The sequence below is a fragment of the Pelobates fuscus genome, chromosome 5, assembly GCF_036172605.1.
Source record: "Pelobates fuscus isolate aPelFus1 chromosome 5, aPelFus1.pri, whole genome shotgun sequence".
In the NCBI taxonomy this organism is placed as follows: domain Eukaryota; kingdom Metazoa; phylum Chordata; class Amphibia; order Anura; family Pelobatidae; genus Pelobates; species Pelobates fuscus.
Genome location: NC_086321.1, coordinates 283,667,827 through 283,690,889, shown reverse-complemented (window position 1 = coordinate 283,690,889; position 23,063 = coordinate 283,667,827). Strand labels below are relative to the sequence as shown.

The 23,063-nt window shown below is 37.7% G+C and overlaps 1 protein-coding gene across 1 annotated transcript in view; it reads left to right on the top strand.

The window, feature by feature from the left end:
• The window catches only part of SLC25A42 (solute carrier family 25 member 42), a 55,363-nt gene extending 38,897 nt beyond the window's left edge, over positions 1 to 16,466 (top strand). The window contains exons 5-8 of the mRNA XM_063455376.1: positions 1,713 to 1,879; positions 11,791 to 11,907; positions 13,168 to 13,319; positions 14,298 to 16,466. Coding sequence (XP_063311446.1) covers positions 1,713 to 1,879; positions 11,791 to 11,907; positions 13,168 to 13,319; positions 14,298 to 14,620 — 759 coding nt within the window. The 3' untranslated portion in view covers positions 14,621 to 16,466. The remainder of the gene's footprint in view (positions 1 to 1,712; positions 1,880 to 11,790; positions 11,908 to 13,167; positions 13,320 to 14,297) is intronic.
• The last annotated feature ends 6,597 nt before the right edge of the window (positions 16,467 to 23,063 follow it).

The window sequence follows — 23,063 nt, the reverse complement described above, 5'->3', positions numbered from 1 at the left end:
AGCGTTTAAAGTGTCACTTTTTATTTTATTTTTTTACTGCGTATCTAAATAGAAAATGGCATTTTCAAAAATTGACATTCTTACCCTCCCCAGCTGTCAGTCATACAACAGCTTTTGTTGCTTCCTGGTTGTTTAGCGGGGTGGAGCTAAACTCCAGAGGCAGCAATAGCTCAGAGCACCTGTATTGCAAAGACTTGACAGTGAGCTACACTGGGAAGTCTATGACTAGACATAACATCACAGAGATCTGCACATGATTCTGGGAGACGGCTAGCCATAACTGTGGAATTGATAAACCTCTATGGCAGGCGTGCCACCTTTTTGTCAAGTTTCGTCATCTTCAGACTTGCCCACACTGCAAATTATGGGGGGATTTGCTAATGCGCATTAGGCCTTCCCCCATAGGAAAGCACTGAATCATTGCTTTCCTTTTGAAGTTTGGCTTGAAATTCAGTGAAATTACAGGAAGCTCCTCCCACGGACAGCCACTAGAGGCAGTCTTAGCACTGCAATATATACCATGCAGTTTTCAGGGATAGTGCACACAGACTACTTCAATGGGATGAAGTGGTCTGGTTACTTATAGTGTGCCATTAACTTCTATATATCTTATGTCTATATCTCCTGTTAACTGTAATTACTCTGGTTAAATTATTTTAGTATTTTCTGTTTTATTGTTCAGACCTGTTTCTCCAACTCTGTTCCATGATCTTTACAGTCACTGTAAATTGTAATCACATTACAAATCTGGTTACTGAGTAATTGGACTATAATAATCCTAATTTATCCTCTCTGTGCTCCAGATTTGTTATCCCAATGGATTTGTATTTAATAAACCGTAATCTAAAGCAAAAAGCCGGTTTGTGTATCAACTTCCCCCCAAGTGTCATATCATCTGCTAATCAATCTAAATCTCTCCATTCCAACATATCACATGATGTGTATGGCATGGTGTTTCTACTACATGCATATTTAATCAATAGATTGGAATTTCTCTGCTAAAATGTCATATTATCTCAAATAAATACATTGACTGCTCCTTAGAAGCTGATTTTTGATTCTAATATTGTATTGCTCACATCAGCTCACCACTAAAATTAATACCTAATATTAGAAGAAATTCAACATAGTTATTTTATCATGCATTTACTATGAAAACAAGTAATTTTGTCATTAAACATCATACACTTGTATCTAAACAGGGGACCTCAGGCATGATAACTACTTCATTGAGATGAAGCTGTTACAGTGCCTATTGTCTCTTTAATTTAAAACCAAGCTGTATTTACCATGACCGGTCTTACGATGGTAAAATGTTGTATGAACCTAATCATAGAACATCTTATTATCTACATACCATGAACAGGCCGAGTTTAAAGGGCTGTCACTCAGACACTAGATGCACATAGAGGATTGAACAGCATACATATGATATCAAAATTGTATTAACAGATTTTCTCGCAAGTACATAGACCAATCCAGAATCATTATACTTTGCTGTCAGGACATTTACCCATTTTTGATTTTGCTAATAGGGCAAAGACAACATATGTTAACCTAGGAAGTCCTTCTAATCGGTGTTCTGTCAATACTGCTTAACTTGATAATTGTATGCCATATCCTTTTTTAATACTTTGTCCTCAATATGGAAAGTAAACCTGTTTGATTTGTCTTTATTCTCTCCTCTCTCCCCTCCCCCTTTTCTCCTGCAGGAAGCCTATAAGCTGATCTACCACACATACCGAAATGAGGGCCTACTCAGTCTATGGAGAGGTAACTCAGCCACCATGGTGCGGGTTATCCCGTATGCTGCCATACAGTTCTGTGCTCACGAGCAGTACAAGAAACTACTTGGAAGCTATTACGGCTTCCAGGGAAAGTAAGTGATTATCTACCGTATTGAATTCCACCACCTCCAGTGGAAGACTGTTCCTTGAATTACCACCATTTTTTGCGAACCAAACTTGCTTCATTTCCTGTTACCTCACCAGAAACAAAAACTGTGACCCTTTCAGCTGCTGAATGGTTTTGTTTGTGTTCAAACAGCTGGAAGTCACAGTCCATCTAAGCAAGCCTATAGTCTGTCATCCTGCCTCTTCAGAGCATGACATACCTTCTCAGCCATTTTTTGTTTTTATGTATGCTTTATGTATGCTTTGTTTAAATGTATGTGTATTGTATATGCATGTTTCTGGCCATCCACCTGACATGAAAAGATGTAATATATGTCCTTTTCCATTTTTGCAATGTTTCATATCGCTGTCTGCCATCCATATCTCAGGTACCAATAATTGGTTAAGCAAATTCCCACTAATAGGAGATAAACCAAAATCTATCAGCCGTGTCTTAAAAAAAAAAAAAAAAAAAAAATAATAATAATAATTTTCTTTCTACCTACTTAATACTATGTGGGCATGTAACATTTCCCATCCTGGCTTCTAACAATTTCCAGTTTCCTTTTATTGGCTAGTAACTTTTCCCCGTCTTCTAAGTGTGTGTTTTTTTTCTTGTTTCTTCCCCCCGCCCCCCCCCCCCACTTCCCCCCAAGTCTTTTATTTAGACAAAAAGCCAGTCACCCCACTGTGCTCAAAACCAGATTTTGTATATTACATTAAATATGCTCTGCAGTTCTGCGATATTAAGAATTTAAGATGTTTTTCAGTTTCTGATTTTAGTATTTGTTTTTCAGTATTTGATCAGAACAGGACTATTACTAGTGTTTTCAGCACTCTGTCCCATGTTCCGGCCAGTTCAATTTATAAAGCCTCCCCAGCAAACCTAATTACAGACTAATTGTGGAGTCACAAGATGTAGTCAGACAAAGGGAACATTATGTAGAGTCCGTATACATAAAACACTTTTGGTATCTACGTGCCCTAAATAAAGACTGACGAACTCACAACATGGGTTTTATGTGCCTGGCTTCCCTCAATCCTAGTTTTCTAAAATAATTCCTTTTATATTCTCATCAAGCATTTATGCCATATGCCATCTTGGAATCATGTCAATTATGCTGTTGTAAACCACCAACAGAATACCAATAATCATATGCACATGGTCTTAGCAGCTAACGCACGATTATATTGTACTGTTGGTGTCCTTTAGAGGTGGCATAATGTTTAGAAGTCTGCCCTTCAGCTCATTTGGATCTGTGTAACTAGATACCACATACTTTCACAGTGAGCTTGGAGAATCTGGCATGTCACGAAGTGAATATACCGAATACTGCAAAAGAAGGGTTGCAAGACGTATAGTTTATCCTGCTTCTGTTCCTTTATTCTCCGGTGCAGAGTGCTATCAAATACTTAATGCAAGTGCAAGCCAATTCTCTAACATGGGAGATTTAGATTTTAACCAATATTCTCGAGAGCACCCACATGGTGGCATTCTGTTCCAAAACTAAATATTGCCTCCATATATGAGGGAATTAGTCGGTATGTAAAAGTGCTATTGCATAGTTTTTCTCGCAGTTAAAAGGATTGTAGCAGGACAAGCTACCTTTTTATTGGTTATATTTCACTGTTTGTGTGTTTGTTTGTTTTTTGTGTGTTTTTTTTTCTTCTTTTTTTTTTTGTTTTAATGTGCCTGAATCTGTCAGTTTTTAAAACAAAGTTTTAAAAATACAATTTGTCCTGTTTTTGTTTTGGTGAGCAGCCCCTCCACCCTGTACTCCATACAAAGACTGGTGGTCTAATTCAGAAATCATGTCCTTGTGATGTTACGCAGACTATTTTAAACAGGCAGATTGCTTCATCTAATGCAGGCCTGTCACATCAAAAACCGTATATTAAAGGAACACTATAAGGTTAGCACCATAACTATGAGAGCAAATTTAGTTCATTAGCTCTTTTAGAGGCTCCCGTCTCTTCAGAGAGTTATTTATTTTTTATTTTATTTTTTAAACCTGGCCCTAAGCGACTGTTATATCTCTGAAGTCTCTGAACCCCTAACTGTTCTTATTCACAAATCCTGTTGTCTGCTTCCATCAGATCGAAGTAGGCCTATGTTTTTCTGCCTTGCTCCTCTCAACAAGCTGTTTTGTATCATGCAGACGATCAGCTTGCTAATTGAAAACTTAAATGTTAGAACAACTTTAATGTACTACTACCGGTTTTACATATCCAGTTAAAGGGACACTCCACTGCCCAAATTTAAAAAATCACTATTTAGTAGATATATCCCCAATGACAACATTTATGCATTTTTCTTAATTTGGTATAGCTAAAAACGGCTTGTATGCACCATTTGCCAGCCCTCCCCTTCTTTCCCAGCCCAGACTGTCTGTGGCTGTCCATTTTAGACTTCCCGATTCAACTCAATGAAAAGTCTTTTCAAAGTGGGTGCTTTGGGAACTTGACTTTAGTTCCACTGAGCTAAACTATGAGGAAGTAACAAGGCTGGTTGTCAGACAGCCAGGAGAGGATGTAACAAAGTTACATTATAAAAGTGAAATTTTCCAATGAATTTGCACTTTTTGGAAAATTAAAATAACACACACTCTTCACATTTCCTTTTCTCAAAAATGGAGGGGGGGGGGGGGGGGGGGGGGTGAAAGTTTACAGTGTTCGCATCTAAAGCACTCTGCTTTCAATCAAAACCAGCAGTTATATAATTGGTGGCAGGAACACCTCTCTTGCTGGTAATCAGACAGCCAGGAAGGTTTGCTTCCGCTATCTCCATGGGGCTAACAGACATGGCAAGTGTGCTGTTCTAGCTTGCCTTCCGCCTTTTAACTTGACTGTATTACAGCTACATTGAGAAGCATTGAAAAGCCACAATTGAATATGTGCTCTCAGGTCCAGCAAAGTGATTTCTTAGTGAGAAATCTCTGATTGGGGTAAAAAAGGGAGGGCTTGCAAAGGTTGCAGTCTGCAGTTTTTGCAAGCTGGTTTTAGATAAACACTCCAATAAAAAAAGATGCACAAGTAAAGCAGAACTGTTACCATATGGGGATTTTGCGTAATTTGCAAAGACACCCGACAATGACATCACCGCGGGGGGGGGGGGGAAACTACGAGTTTAACTTACATGAGCCTGTTCCTCACGGCCACGGCCATCCTCGTACAGAAGTCAACGACACTACGAGATCCTTCATAGATAGAACCAATGCCCCTGCAGTCATCACTGGTGAAAGCTGAGGGATTGAAACTTCTTGATGGTGGTCGCTCTCTGCCCAGTAACGAGAAGTGTCAGGCGTAGGCAAAGTTCTGAGTAGTCCATTTTTTGTCTCCGTATATCTTTTGACTGTGTTGAAATTTTAGTGACGTTTCAACATGGTCAATATGAGTATTTCATAAAAATTTAATCGTAATGAAATACCCATTTTGCTGGTTTGGCAGTGACAAGTGGCGCTTTAAGTGCATGATTTCATTGGGGCTATATGAAATCGTGATTTAAAAAATATCTTAATAAAGTGTTCATTTAAAAGGCTTTGCTCTTTAACACAACTAGAGTTTATGGGTGGTAGCTCTATTCAGATGTTTGTGATATGACCGTTACAGATCGTAGTGGGTATTTCTTTTGCATAAAGAGCTTTGCAGAAGGTAGCATGAAATATATTATTAAGCAAGTCAAAAATTGCTGAACCATTGCCGAAAAGCCATTAAAATAATAATAATAAAACATTAACACATTTTATGCTCTATTTTTTTTTATTTATTTATATATTTTTTTGTGTGCCAACTTTACATTAAGTGCAAAGCCGAGCACATTGAAATAATGGATACATTTACTTAATTCAAGTTTTAACGTATGCGTAATCTCACAGGAGGTGGTGGTTGGGTAGAGTCACCTTCAACAAACCTAGAGATATGCAATCCATGGCCTTAAAATTATATAATCGTTGCTAGCTGATGTAAGTGCATACTGTAGCAATTAATTTTACCTCTACCCCCAGCTGGTTGGAAAACCTGTTTGGGAGTGCTGACTCAAAAAGCGTTCATAACTGGGTGGGGGTTAGTGTGTATATATTGGAGTGGACAAAATAATGTTAACACTCATGAAAAAGGAGTTGAACCAAAATCACAATTACCAATTAAGCAACAAAAACACTACTCCTGCTAGGTTGCTAATGCCAGGTTGCAGTTGTGTGTCTGTTTGTTTTAAAAAAAAGCCTAACAAATAACTCTGACGACATGTTATATAGTCACTGCCAGACGTGCAGCTGCATCGGTTGACAATACTGATGAATTATTGAATCTTTCACGAGTAACAATCTTAAATTAATGCCATCAGGTGCCACACATCTGCAATTGCACAGGAGTTTGTATCTATTTGAAGCTGTCCAACAAGAATAGACAGACCATGTGTAAATGTTTAAAAAACAAATATTTGGTTTGGCACCACTACAACCTATTCTGTTTTAAAAGTGTACACCTTTAAAAGCTGAAATTTCTAACTGTGTTGCCATGTGGAAACTGTTTGTATCAAGGCCACTAGAAAAAGGTGCACAGTATAATTTAATCCGCACTAAATCTGGACTCCTGGGCAGTGGGGGCAAAGCTATACGGGTGGATGACTCTTTCACATTATTTTCTACATCCATGTTTTATATTTGGAGAAACAAGTTGTTAAACATAGTGTGGAATCCCCAGTTGGTATGAGCAGCCATGTTTAATGAATGCTTTGACGTTGGCCTAGAAATATTATTTCTTGTTATGGGATTGGGTGCAATTTAAAATGCAAAGACAGTGTGGTTTGTTTTTTATGACGTTCCTATATTCCAGGATGATATTGTAACTTTATGTACTGCTATTCAAGGTTACTGAAATAATAAACCTTCCATGGCTTTCCCGTACATCAGATCTGAATACATTGGAGCCTTTATGGGGAGTTCTGGATTGTGGTGCGAGGGAATTAACCCCTTAAGGACACATGACATGTGTGACATGTCATGATTCCCTTTTATTCCAGAAGTTTGGTCCTTAAGGGGTTAAGAAGGTTAAAACTACATACCAATACCTTGTATTCTTATTGCAAGAAAGCAAAGCTGGCCTGGTCCTATATCTTTTAGTTGCTTGGTATTTATTTGTTTTTGATATACAGTCTACTCCATGTTTATGTATCCTGTAATAGGATAAGGTAGGTAGCTCCACCTTTTGTCAAGCATAGGAAAAATACGAAGACAAAGTAGTTCCTCCTGTGTCGTAGTATATTTTGATAATGAAAGTCCAACACAGTCAGTATAAGTTATTTTGTAAAGATTTAATGTTTATGAAATATTTATTTTGGATGGGAAGGGGGTCGCTTTAAAGTGACACTGGGCACCAACATAATTTATAGGCCTGTGATAGAGCATGTACTTGAGGCCAAAACTATCTGGAAATGCATGTTGTTAGAGGCTAAATGTTACACGAGCGTATTAATCTTTTTATCTTTTACTCTGCTTTAACTAATGTGCATTAACTCTTTGCAACATGGTAGTGTTGAAATAGGCTGCAGCTATATTATCACACTCATTGGAGGTAGTGGTGAAATAGGCTGCAGCTATATTATCACACTCATTGGAGGTAGTGGTGAAATAGGCTGCAGCTATATTATCACACTCATTGGAGGTAGTGGTGAAATAGGCTGCAGCTATATTATCACACTCATTGGAGGTAGTGGTGAAATAGGCTGCAGCTATATTATCACACTCATTGGAGGTAGTGGTGAAATAGGCTGCAGCTATATTATCACACTCATTGGAGGTAGTGGTGAAATAGGCTGCAGCTATATTATCACACTCATTGGAGGTAGTGGTGAAATAGGCTGCAGCTATATTATCACATTCATTGGAGGTAGTGGTGAAATAGGCTGCAGCTATATTATCACACTCATTGGAGGTAGTGGTGAAATAGGCTGCAGCTATATTATCACACTCATTGGAGGTAGTGGTGAAATAGGCTGCAGCTATATTATCACACTCATTGGAGGTAGTGGTGAAATAGGCTGCAGCTATATTATCACACTCATTGGAGGTAGTGGTGAAATAGGCTGCAGCTATATTATCACACTCATTGGAGGTAGTGGTGAAATAGGCTGCAGCTATATTATCACACTCATTGGAGGTAGTGGTGAAATAGGCTGCAGCTATATTATCACATTCATTGGAGGTAGTGGTGAAATAGGCTGCAGCTATATTATCACACTCATTGGAGGTAGTGGTGAAATAGGCTGCAGCTATATTATCACACTCATTGGAGGTAGTGGTGAAATAGGCTGCAGCTATATTATCACACTCATTGGAGGTAGTGGTGAAATAGGCTGCAGCTATATTATCACATTCATTGGAGGTAGTGGTGAAATAGGCTGCAGCTATATTATCACACTCATTGGAGGTAGTGGTGAAATAGGCTGCAGCTATATTATCACACTCATTGGAGGTAGTGGTGAAATAGGCTGCAGCTATATTATCACACTCATTGGAAGTTTCTCTGGCAAGAGAGTGAAAATGTGTTATTTTGTTTGTTGCTGTTTTGAAGAAGCAGAATGGGACTATTGATCTCTAGCAGGGAGTCTGCAGAGGCTTTTTGTGTACAGAGCTATAATTATTGCTCCATATCTGTAATGTATTGACTTTCTGATCGTGCTGAAATAATGTTTATCGAGAATCATGATTTCATTCTGACGATATGGTTTCAAAATGAAAACTAAGATCTGAAGAGGAAGTCACACCCTGGCAACTGACACACTGCTAGTCTAAAGAAACAGAGAAAAATTGTGTTTAAGATTTCACAAAACCACAACTGCAAACAAGTGATGGAAAGGTGATAGTCACATAAAATATAAAGGGGGTTATAATTGAAGAAAAAACACAGTATCTCATATAGGCACACCATATACAGCGCAGTTATTCTTGTATAGCTCACTGTACCTAGCATTGGGAGAAGAGCCCAGAAATTCAAGTCTGGATGAAGAACGTTGTCCCCCACTTATCACTAGTAACAAAATATAAATATGTCCCTCAGGAAAATCGTAAAATCCAAAACATACACATGCTTGAGGAAAAGATCGAATGGGAACCGCAAATAAAACAAATAAAGCAGCAGTTTATGTATGTGCATTTCATGAAAAAGACGTACACTTTATGATAAATTTGTGGGCTCACGTATACCCTCCTGATATTTCTATATCTCAAATTTTCATATGTTCCTTGGTGTTCCCTTAAAGTAATACTCCATTGAAACTGTTGTGGGTTTTGTTTTTTTTTGTTTTTTTCCAATTTAGTAGATATACAAACAAATAAAACGTGCATGTATTTGTTTCTGCGTGTTGTCTTTTGAAATATATAAAAGAAAACGGCTTGCAAAAGTTGCAGACCTGGCTCAGACATTTTGGTCTATGATGGGGAACAGACCAGTCGGTAGCATCTCACTGAGGAACCTCCGTGCTGGAGCTGCAAGCGCACACAAAGCGGTAACAGCTTTCATTGGGAAGACAAGGTCACTGTACCCCAGCACACCTGCCACCCGTCTTGGTTTGGTGGAAGAAAACCTCCCTGGTTGTCTGACAGCTAGCCGGGGGGATGTTTCTCCCCCAATTATAAATGTGAAAGTTTCTATTGAAATCAGCAGCATTCATAAACTGTCACAAAACTGTCAAGTTTCTTTAATCTTTTTCGTTATGTGTCTTATTGTTTTGTATAGAGAAATCTTGTGATGGAAAACAACAGTGTGAACCAACAACCGGGTTTAAAATCAATACACTATTGGTGTCACGTTATAGTTTTATAACAGTTATTTGTGCTAGTTGCATTTTGTAAGGTAGAGAATCTGAAAAGTAAACCGTTTCTTTAATGGGAACAGTTGGATTTACAGGTTTAAGGGAGCAGCGTAAATATAAAACAATAGTTGTAAATCTTACAAGACAAAACCCCGTATGTTGGCCAACAAATATTGGATTTGGTTACGCAATGTTGCCAATGTTAAACCCACCAACTTGTCAACGTACTCTAATATTGATGGGTCCTACCTACATGAACAGTTGCTTTTAACATGTGTGTTTCAGTTATAAATTGGCTGTTGATGTCTTATCAGAATGTCTTTTTCAGTCTGCCAAACTAGTGTATTTTATAATGCTCAAAGAATTTTACTTGAAAGAGAAAAAAATTCAATATGTTGCACTAGGAGAAGAAAAGACACTGGAAGGGCAGTGACTGGGATAAACAGTCACACAGAGATGTTGACTGCTTCTAGTAAGTGATATTAAAAAGAGAGGAAGACCTCCCAGATGTCAGACCATACAGGTACCCTTTGCCAGGAATCCCGGCCAACCGCCTCCTAGACCCACTTGAGGTCGGACCAGCGGAAATAGGCACTAAGCCTGCGTAATGCACTACTAAAACAGTAATGGCAGAGCAAGAATCCCATTCTCCCCATTAACCCCCAAGTTCTCCCAAGTTAAACTTAGAACACCTAGATCCTATTTGTTACCGCTTCTAGTGAATACATTCCAAGACTAGCAAGAAAATCCTGTATGGTTGCGAATATACCGCGCAAGGTCAACCAGTTACCTAGCCTCATAAGTTCCTACCCGCTGCAAATGTGGAGGGTGGCCAACAGGCCCACATATAGCACTAAATAACGAAAAGATTAATCCTAGCCTTCTGGGTACATGCCTGCTGCTACTGATTGGTTACTTAAAAAAGCACACTATACCCACAATCAAACTGTTTTGTCTCTTAGCAGACCCCCAAGTCATGTCTATGGTATGGCTATATCCCATGTATACCAGGTACCTCACATTATTGCCTTTCCTACCTTACATGTTTTATGTACAATATAAACTTTATCAATGTACTCCTCTTAAGTGTGCACCTTATAATGATACACAAAATATAAATGAGGTTACAATGGTTTCCCGTACCCCCCAGATGGCTACACTGTTTATAGCTACCAATCGATGCACTGCACTTAAGATCCCCACCCCAAGGCCTGGGATCTCAAGAGTGTGCAATATCCACATACAGTGATCTTTATACCCTCACACCTCCGGAACGAGCGCAATATTGTATGCCTAGACGTTACCTGCTGACCAACACCAGTATCCTATGTGACTCCATGTTTATGAATATGTTACAATCTTCTGTGCCTGTGTAACTGTGTCATGTATTACAATAAAAATGAAACACTATAAAAAAAAAAGAGAGAGGAAGACCTATAACACTGGTGAACTCTAGGCATAAAACTGTTTTGTTTTTACTCACATTCAGTAGAGCCATTCTCTGCTCTTTATAGTTTCTCACAGAAGTATATATCTGCTTCAGTTTTATGTTCCTGGATATCAAAGACAAATTCACTATGTTTGGTTTAATCCTGTATAAATAAGTGAAAAAGTGGTAACCGAATAAAGTAATCTCTCTTGTTGAATACATTGCATAGGTCGTATAATGTCCACCTATGGATTACTGTCTGGGCACTAGAACATACATTTCCAGCAACCCTCTTGGACGTGGTATATAATTAATTATTTGTGTGCCTTCACCAGGGATTGAAAGATAATGTGCCTACCTACGTTAAGCCATTTATTATCCACATGTTTTGTAGCAGTTAGACTCACATTAATATCCATTTTAAGTATAAACATGTTTTTGTGTCAACTGATGATCAATATTCACGCATAAGTCACAGGTATATTTATTTTCACAAGGATATTTTTATTTTTGTCAGGACCTAGTCCATTTATCTATTTACTTATCTTCTGTCTCAGGTTGTTAAATTATTTCTACATATGTAACATATTCACTGCCTGGTGTATTGGGGTTAAAAAATTATTCATATCTGAATTTGCACTTTTTTCTCTCTCCCCCAGTGCTTTGACGCCCATTCCTCGCCTCCTTGCGGGATCTCTCGCTGGTACGACTGCTACTGTAGTGACTTATCCTCTAGACCTTGTGCGTGCAAGGATGGCTGTTACACCGAAGGAAATGTAAGTTAAAGGTACTATGGTTGGCTTGCTTTGTTTTTTAGGCAGCATCACCAAAAATGTTATACCAACAGGTTTCTTGTTGCGTATTGTGCATGGTGTTAAAAATAGTGTACGTGTGTAAATATATTCTATTTACCATTCCTGTCCATAGATTACAGGATCCCACACTACACAGTGAAACCATGCCTTATGGATTCATTAACCATACAGTATGAAGTTAGAAAATATTACTTGCCTGCTGAAAGTATGAGTACTTTTTTTGATCAGCTGGCACAAGCTCTGCCTTAACTCTTAATTCAACATAAATTCACATTATGGTTATTTTTGACAAGCTACAAGCAAAGATAAAGTGTTGACAAAATATACAAATTAACTGCTCTGGTAGTCCAGTGCACACTATGAAAGTATATTAAAAAAAAAGCAACCTTTTTTGTAATTAAAATTAAAAAAAATGTGTACCTTTTCTAACTTTTAAATGGCCAAACCCATCCCTTCCCTATTTCAGATACCTTGTATTGGTGCCAGTGCCTATTGCATGTTACAGTGGGCACAAATACTGTTTGATATCAGTAGGTTATGGTTACCAGCTGACCAGCTCATTTTGGAACATTTCTATATTCTCCTGACATCTAAACAAGCCTGTTTCCATATAGATTTCCTGTTATTTACAGCTATTCTACTGCAGCTAGGCATTTTGGGTAGTGACAGGCAAATCGGGGTACAATAATGCTTTTTGGCCTGCCTGTCCACGTTAATCATGGATACAAGTCTTGCATGTCCCATAGAGAAAAAAATATCTACCTACATTTCGGATGTAAGTTTATATATGCTCAGCAGTGGTGTGTAGTACAATAGTGGTTGTTCAGTTTATGGTTTAATCTCTTTGGATATATAAATATGTAATTGAGAGTTTTTACATTAATTTTGTGGGACTACACATAGAGACTTTACAAAGGCAATAATATTAATAATTTAAAGGGACACTCCAAGCCCCATAACCACTACAGTGGTTTGACCTGTTACCTGGGTTCCACTGGACACTGCAACTTGAAGCTGATCAATCTCCAACGAGTTGCAGTAGAGGCTGGGAGCAACAACCAGTGGATCAAAGGTAAGAAGAGAAACTGTTGGCAGAAAGTTTCACTATGTACATCAGGCAGACGTCAGGGCACTCCTGGCACCATAACAAATACATTGTGCTGTAGTGGTTATGGTGCTTGCAATGGTCCTTGTTTAAACGGTTTGTTTTCCATGAAATAGGTACAGTAACATCATTCACGTCTTTATACGCATGTCGCGAGAAGAGGGCTTGAGAACACTGTACAGAGGATTTAACCCAACAATACTCGGAGTTATTCCATATGCAGGAATTAGTTTCTTCACATATGAAACCCTAAAGAAACTTCACGCAGGTAAGTAGTTTTAATTTGTTTTTATTTTGTTTATTTCATGCAATGTGTAGACAAGGTTGGTATTTTAATCTGCTTGAAATTTAGTTTAATAAAAGTTTTTAAATAAAAATTTTGAAAGAATGTTTGTTTTTCTGAAAAGCCAAGCATTTAGGAGGAAAGTCTTTTATAGTTGGTGTATGGTGTAGTTTTATTAATGGCATTTTCTGTAGCACTTTACAATTCTATAATGAGGTTATTGAAGGGGTTAGTCCAAGCATCATGAACAAGTCAGTTTTTTGAAGTGGCACATTGCTGCCGGAGGTGTAACTCACATATCTGTCCGCATCATTAGCCAGCTGGAACAAGACTAATGTGCTTGGTAATTTTAATTCAGTGCATACTGGACATCTGTTGTACATACACATAGCATGTAGACAACTAAAGATGGCATGCACCCCCACCGGCCGAGTGCAAGGGGGTATGACTTCACCAGAGGATAAGGATTCCTACAAGCTTTAATCTGTTCAAACACCGTGTTTTATTAAAACGCTGGTTTTGGTAGGAGTAACTGTCAAAAATAATGTAGAACGCCCTACTCCAAAGCGCTTACAATTTAGCAATGCTGATGGCATATAGACAAGTTACACTAAGTAACTAGAAATAGTTATAAAAAATGTTGAGTATTGCATTTTTACAAATGTGACCATTCACTTATTCAGTGATTCAAAAACCAGCTCAGTCAAAACATTTGAAACTGAAGTCAGAAGAACATAATTTTTTTTTTAATAAATATGGGATTTATGCCCAAAAACTGTCTATTTAATCAACTGTTACATTTGATATTTTAAACCTGTGTTGTTTTTTGTTTTTTTTCCACTTTTGTTATCTTATTTCATCAAAACATTGTTGTGTTAGAATGGTATTTGTGTATGTATGTCTGTCAGTGGATGAATAGCATCATTCATGATAAAATGTTCTCTTCTCTTTATGCTTTTCCAGAGCACAGTGGTAGGGCACAACCATATCCTTTTGAACGTCTGTTTTTCGGGGCCTGTGCTGGCCTCCTAGGCCAATCGGCATCTTACCCCCTGGATGTTGTGAGAAGACGGATGCAGACAGCTGGTGTCACAGGGCACACATATGGTACCATTCTTAGCACCATGAAAGAGATAGTGGCAGAGGAAGGTGTTATCCGTGGCCTCTACAAGGGGCTTAGTATGAACTGGGTAAAGGGTCCAGTGGCCGTAGGCATCAGCTTCACCACCTTTGACCTAACACAAATTCTCCTAAAGAAGCTGCAACGACTGTCTGTCCAGAGGTAGGAAGTCTGTGGGCAAGTGGATAAGCATTTTACTCCTTTTGGTTGTAGATTAGGCAGATACAGAGTTGATGCATTATAAACCTTATCTAAGCAGTCCAAAGGAGAACAGCTGCCCCCTTACTTTTATTCTGGAAAGAAATGAATTGCGCTTTTAAGAGTTTGCCTTTGAAAATGTTGGCGTTTACAAAGTTCTGTTGAGATATTATACGGGAACAATGTGTTAAATGAGGGACCCGATGGTATTGAAAATAACTAATTTGTTACAGCACAAAGGAGCACAAAAGGACTGGAGAAATGGCTTCACCATCCCTTAACGATCAAAGCTGCCTAATTCAATAAAACCCAGCAATGCAGACAAATATTGCAATTACCTTTTTAATTCTGACACCCTCTCAAAATCTACCCCACCGCACTGTTACTGTGGATGGTGTTTTGAATTATCTTATGATCCATTTGAATAGTAGCTTGCAAGAAACATGTTTATATTCAGTTGATATCTGCAGCACCCAGAAAGAAATGTTGCAATTTCGCATTACCATCCTGGGATATATGCCTGGAACAGCACAAGCCAAATTCACAGTTGGTTTTGTTTGTTTTGTTTTTGTTTAACAAGTTTTTCACGTCAACAAGTAAGCGTTTTCCAATTCCTTGCGCTTTGTTTTTGTGAAAAGATTGCAGTATACCTTACAAAACATGCATTCATTCTTTCAGCGGCAGAGTGACCTGTAGTGCCTTTTTGCAAGCACAAATGTAGTCCTATAAATATGTGTATATAAAAGTATATATTTGGTATTCAAAAAACATGCCATAGCCTTATGCATACATTTAGCACATGCAGTGGATTGATCCATGAACAGCATTGTCTATGTGCAGGCCTTCTGAAACCTCTTCTCTGTATATAGACCAGATTAGTGTAAAACTCTTGCTGCACCAGATGTGACCTGGGTTTGGAATTGGCAGTTAAAACACTCTAGATTTTTAGATGGCCAACTCCTGCAACGATGTCTAGTTCCTCATTTTGGAGATATTAGAATTTAGCAAATTAGCAAATTATTTGACACAGAGACACTGGCATTTGTGTGGCCTTATGGTACTGTTGGATAGAAAATGTATTGTTTAAATTATCCCAAGTGGTGTAAATGATGATAAAGCAGTGTTCTAAAAAGGATTAAGACTACAGCAGTAGTGTCCAATGGGAGCAACCTTGTGTATTCCACAGGAGGAGGTGAACAACATAAAAGTAATAAAGTAGAACCATTTTCAACCTAAACATTTCTTTTTTCTTTACAAGTAACATTTTTAATATGTAAGCAATAAAACAATCCCACATTAGCTGAGTGTACGCACTATTCTGATTTTAATGTTTAAAAAATAAGGAAAAAACACAAACCTAAGCTGTTTGTAGTCAGGTTTTCACTAAACCTGAAAATCTGGAGAATGAAGAATAGAGATGTAGATTTTAGACGAAAATATCCAAATTGGAACAATTCTTTAGATCATCTTCATCGTCATGTTATCCCCTCTGCCATTTGGACTAAAAAGTGGTTCTTTGTCAATTCTCAGAATTTCTAGTTTATTGGCTACAACACTAAATGTAAACGGCTTAAGGATGCATTGTTTTATTTTTACTATTGTCCAGCATCCTGGACTTCTAATAATAGCAAATGTAACAATTTTACACATGCAGCTTCATGCTGGCTTTGTTTTTTGGGGGGAGGGAGCGAGGAGGATATTCACTGAACCTGTTTTTTGTGTTTTATTCATACTATACTTGCAGAAAAGAAATTTTAATCTGCTGAATTAGAGATTTTTAATCCACTTTCCACTTTGAACTCCATCTTGTCAGCACTACACAATCATCTGGTCTGTAGAAGACCTTTCACAAATCCACAATAATAGATCTGGATACATATAGCATTACAAGTCACTCTGCTATTGCAAAGGTGAAATGTATTTTTATTTTTTAATTCGCTTTCTGTAATGTTTTTTGCAGCACTTTTGGTAAATAGGTTTATATACACTATATTATGTGTGTTTACTTGTGTATGTAAGTGTGTATATGTATATATACCATACATCTGTGCCAATAGATTGTATATTTAATAAAACAGGAAAAAGATGTTTTGTGTTTTATGCTTCTAAATGTGTTAACCTTTCTTCCTTACTAAAATGCTCTATTCCTTTTCCTTGAATTAATTAATTAATTTTCCTTTGATTAACTTTTTCTAGTGCCATAATATCCCTCTTTAGAACAAGTGCTCAAAATTCTACAGCAAGTTCAAGGTGTGGTCTTACCAGCGATTTATAAAAAAGGCAAAATCAAACTTCCATCACGAGAATTATTGCCCCTAATTATACATGACAATACCTTACCAAGCTTGGCAACTACCGATTTGATATTGCACATTGTTACCTAGTTTGTTGTCTATAACAATTCCCAAATCCTTATCGTGTGTTTATCCCTAACTCACCAACATTTAGGGTGAAAGTTGAATGTGCAATCCTTTAACCCCTTAAGGACACATGGCATGTGTGACATGTCATGATTCCCTTTTATTCCAGAAGTTTGGTCCTTAAGGGGTTAAATGTAATCTGCCATTTAAGTGGCCAGTCTCCCAATCTATCTAACTCCCTCTGCAGCAAAGTAATATGCTACTCACATTGTATTACTTGTAATTTAATTTTTTTGTATTTTTTTTGTAATTTGCAAACACTGAAACATGGCTTTCAATGTTTATTTCAATATCATTTATAAATATGTTGAATAGAAATGGTCACAGAACCACGAGGGACACCACTTAACACTGCTGTCCAGTTTAAAAATTTACCATTAAATGATCCCTATAGTGTCAGGAAAACAAACTCGTTTTCCTGACACTATATAATCCTTAGGTCGTCGTCCCCCCACCCTCAGGGCCACCATCTCAATGCTTTCCTATGGACGTTCTGCATGCTCAATGCGATTTTTCTCATTGAGCGTTGCAGAAGCGCCTCTAGCGGCTGTCAGGAAGACAGCCACTAGAGGCTGGATTAACCCTGCAATTTAAACACAGCCGTTTATCTTAAATGGCTATGTTTAGATCTGAAGGGTTAAAACCTGGGGGACCTGGCACCCAGACCACTTCATTGAGCTGAAGTGGTCTGGGTTACTATAGTGGTCCTTTAATGACAACTCACGGTACTCTATTTTTAAGCCAATATTCTACCCATGGACAAGAATTTTCATCTAGACCAATTTCTTTGATACAGTTCCTCACAGTTGGTTAGTTTTCAAACATCTTGCCAAAATCCAAGTAGATCACATCCACTGCAACACACCCTGATCTATACTTCTACTTTGTTCTTCGTAGAATGCAATTTGGTTAAAAAAAAAAGGGGAAAGGGTTTTCAGACCAAATTATACTGAGAATTTTTTTTTTTAAATTAACTTTTAATGATTCTAATTTAAAATCAGTAATAGTGAGGAAGTGAGTAAAACATTGTACAGACACCCTTAAACAGAGGTACCTTGATGAGTGCAAGATAAAGCACTATGTTATGGAAAGCAGTGTTGCAATATAACTCCTAAAATGAATTGTTGCTCTTGCTGGCAGAGACTGGAAAATGTGTGTCTTGTGCAGCATCTCTATAGTGAAATTATTTAACACACATTGATAAATCTTTCTGTTGCTGGCAGAGACCTATGTATGCGTGTCTCATGCAGCAGTGAGGAAGTGAGTCAAAAATTGTACAGACTTTAAACAAAGGTACCATGATGAGAGCAAAATAAGGTAACAATATTGCAATATAACAAATGTGTGTCTCATGCAGCATCACAATAGTAAAAAATATTTAGCACATACTAATAAATCTTTGTTACTGGCAGAGACTTATGAATGTATGTCTCATGCAGCATACTTTGTCACTGCTGGAAGAGACCGATCAAATGTTAGTCTCCTCCAATTACAAAATGATGGAATATTACGGTTTATATAATATTATGATGGACTCTCTAAATGAGCCAAAACGAATTGCCTAGATGCAGTGGTGCAAACAATAGTACTGCCCTGATAGCAAGAGACTTGTTTGTAGAACATAATCCTCCTGATGACAGAACAATTATAGCCTTCAGTTGTCAACTTGTCTGCATAAGGTTCTAAGTTGTTGCTGTCTGTGAGGTGCTACATTTATAGGCCTGAGCCTATATTTAGGAAAATCCCTAATCTGTGCCTTTAAGGGCACCTAAGTAATACACTTAAACTGTCTTTACTGAATGCGTGCCTATAACACTGCAGTTCTCGGATAGCCTGGTTGGGTGAAGGGAGATCCTTTCCGTCAACCCTCTAAAGATAGTGAGTAAGATGATGTTTGCATATGGCAGTTCGAGAATGTTAGTGAGCCTCGATGCGGTCCATGCCCATCTTGCTCAGAGACCAGACACTATTTTTTTTTCTCCTACCTCTTTAAGTTCTTATACAATTAGGTTAGTTTGACATGGCCTATGTTTCATTAAACCATGTTGAATTTGTGCTGATAATATTCTTCCCAATGAATTCCTGAATAGTATCCCTTCAAATACTTTCCCAGCCACAGAAGTTAAAGGGACACTATAGTCACCTGAACAACTTTAATGAAGCAGTTTTGGTGTATAGAACATGCCCCCGCAGCCTCACTGCTCAATCCTCTGTCATTTAGGAGTTAAATCCCTTTGTTTATGAACCCTAGTCACACCTCCCTGAATGTGACTTGCACAGCCTTCCATAAACACTTCCTGTAAAGAGAGCCCTATTTAGGCTTTCTTTATTGCAAGTTCTGTTTAATTAAGATTTTCTTAAACCCTGCTATGTTAATAGCTTGCTAGACCCTGCAAGAGCCTCCTGTATGTGATTAAAGTTCAATTTAGAGAATGAGATAAAATTATTTAAGGTAAATTACATCTGTTTGAAAGTGAAACCATTTTTTTTTTTCATGCAGGCTCTGTCAATCATAGCCAGGGGAGGTGTGGCTAGGGCTGCATAAACAGAAACAAAGTGATTTAACTCCTAAATGACAGTGAATTGAGCAGTGAAATTGCAGGGGAATGATCTATACACTAAAACTGCTTTATTTAGCCAAAGTAATTTAGGTGACTATAGTGTTCCTTTAAGTTCACAGGTTTATAATGTCCAGTGTGTTTACATCAACTTTCTTTATTAGCTGCAGAAAAATTGCAGCTTTATTACTTGCAGAAAAATTGTGATTGGATGACAAGACAAGGTGCTTGTCTTGTCATCCAATCACAATTTTTCTGCAAGTTTTTTGCAGCAATTATTTGCATATCTCTTGCCATAGGATCCTTCTTAATGTATACTGAGGAAAAATCATTACTTAAAAATTTCTGCCATTTTCTCATCTTCATTAACTAACACACTAATCTCTTATTGCATGCATTATTGATTTATTTATATCTTCTACAAGATATATGTATGGGGAAAGAAAACCCAATGTAAAACAGAGTTGAACGTGGTGGTTATTTTGGGAGTTCTATTAGTCCACCCATCGTTCCTTTAAAAAAAAAAAAACTTATCTTGCCTATTAGTCAATCCAGTAGTACAATACCTTAATAGGACACTAAAGTCACTCAAACCACTTCATCTCGAGGCATTGGTCTGGGTGCAGTGGCCCTGTCCCTTTTTAATCCTGCAATGTAAAACAGGGTTGAATCCACATCTAATCGTTGTCTTGACAGAGATTAAAAGTGCTTCCACTGTACTCACCAGGTAAAATTTGGTGATGTGATGTGGAAGCTCATAGAAAAGTATTAAAAACACTTGCCTCACATGCGCATCAGTTCCTATTGGACCATCTCCGGAGGAGACGATAACGCTTTATAATGCAAGATGTGGAGAGGTGAGCAGCCAAGGGAGGCTCTGTGCTGGAGAATCCTAATTAAAACTTTTATTAATGTTCATTATACACAGAATGGGGGGGGGGCGGGGGGGGGGGGGGCTTTGCTTCATATTCTGATATAAATAGAAGTGTGTATTTATAGTGTGAGGCACAATTCATTGATTTATTTTTTTTATGGGAAACTTTCTTTGCAATATTTTATGTCTCCACTAGAGAGCGGTGTTAACATTTCTTTTTAAGACACACAAGTGTAACTCATGCTCATTCATTTTCCTTTCCTTTTACTAGTGTAGACACCGGGGCAGTGATGCTTTTAGTGTGAAAAGTAGGAGATCATGAATTGACTAGTGAATTTCACATTTTATTCTAAAATAACCACACTGGAAATAAACCAATAACTCCTCCGGTTCAAGTTCTGCTATCTTTGCATTAAATGTGAAGTTCCCGGGTCAATGGCCATTCAGTCACAGTTTAGACAATAAGCCTTCTATAAAATAGAATTTGGCCTGCTGACCATAGACCATGATATTCTCTAAAACAAGAATTGTCAGAAATTCACAAAGGAATTGCACATTTTAGGCCAAAAACGTCAAACTTGGCAAATAAGTTGACTTGCACCTAATAGGTGACAATAAATGATGGCTTACAATTTTAAGGTTTTTTATTTATTTATTTCTACTTTTCAAGGCAATATATTTTCATTAAGAATACCAGAATTGCCCTGACTATAGCAAGCAGAAGAATTTTATTTTTTATTTATTTTATCCTCCATGTCAGCGGTTTTTTTTTTGCCAAATATTGCCATTCATATACCTCCCAAATTCCAGCCACATAACACTCAAAACATGCTCTGTGCACTTCATCATTCAGTACAGCACATGTTTACTGGGAGCAATTCCCTTGTAATCCACATCTGGATCAATGGACAGAATCCCGAACCTGGAACACTGGTGATGGATCTAGTACTATTGTGTTATATGTATTCAGATTTCTATTCGCTATTGCTACTATTCAGAATCTGAACTCAACTTTATTTTATTGCAAATGCAATGACTAGATGTGATTTATTTTGTAACTTGAACTTTTCAAGAAAATCTTAGCCCATCATTAGTATTTAATGAGTTCATTTATCATCTTATACAATTTTATGTTGCCGTGGGATGTCCTACACACGCAGTGACAGCAGCATTCTATAGGACATTCCATGTTGGCATATGCTCTGCACGGAATGCCATTGTATTGAAATTGAAAAGAGAAGGGCTGCTGTAGAACATTTTATCAATGGATGTAAATATAATTCAACATTATAAATCTGAAATATCTTTTGACTGCGTCATTGGTGCTAATGTTTTTTTGCGTTGCTGCCAGCGAAGAGGTTAATAATGAACACTTACATATTGGCTTAGCTATCTGAATCCCAAGGCAATTAATAAAGATCCTGACATCAATCTGTAATCCAGTCCACATACCCCTCCTCTAGGCCTTGCGTTTCTATCTGGAAATAGTAGACTCCCCTCTCTCATTAGGAAGGCCCCCATTAAGGCTGCGTGTGAACATAGCTGTGAGATGTCTTACACGCTCTGTCCCAGCCTAGGGGGTCACGTCTGGGAAAGACCCCCTGGGAGCAGCCAGGCTGCAGCCCTGAATATATTAGCACCTGAAATTTGCTATTGCTGGTCTTTCATTGTCACCAGACACATTCCATAAATATAATCCTTCGTTTTCCAATCACCATTCCCAAGCTTATTGCAATGTAAAGTGAAGAATGCGGTCACTTCATTCTCAGAATAACTAGCTGATCAGGTGTGCGGTTTTATTTTATGATTTGTAAGCACAAATAATGAATAGCCCTGATAATTGCCAATTTGGGAATTGAGGAGAATTGACGAGGGTGTTTTTAGGCAAAAAAAAACTGGATTTTTTTTTTTTTTTATGTAACTGTGCTATTTTGATGAAACTTGCATTTTCCCTATGATTTTACCAGCATTTCCCTGTTTTAGTGCATAACCCTGTCTGGTTATTTTATCGCAATATTTCTGTGGAATAATCTCTGCTGCCTTTGGTTGACAAACATTCTAAACTAAAAAATAACTAAATGGATGGTTACTAAAGAAAATAAAAGCACTTACACAAAATACAATTCACATTACCATTTAGCATCAATTCTACTACATACTTTTTGCACATCCAAATATTCTGTGCATATTCTGAGCTGCCAGCTTCTTTCTGACTGTATCAGTGTGGTGTTACCATGTGGCACGGGCAGGACATTATGTAAATTAATGGCATTTCAAAAAGTGTTGTGTGACCAGCTGGCTGTCTGGCTATGATCAATTAAAGAGATTGAACCCTTCAAAGGAGACATGAAATGGCAGATTCTGCCCCTCAAAGCAGTTTTTGCTTATAAAAATAGAGATGCAAGGTAGATTTAGTAGAAGTATTTTAGGACAGCATTAAGGTTTCTGTAATTTCTTAACTATATGACTCGTTTATCTCATAGTCCTATCACAATATTATATTAAAATCACAATATGCCCATCAAGCTCTGCTCTCCAAGGTGCTATAATGTAAGAGAA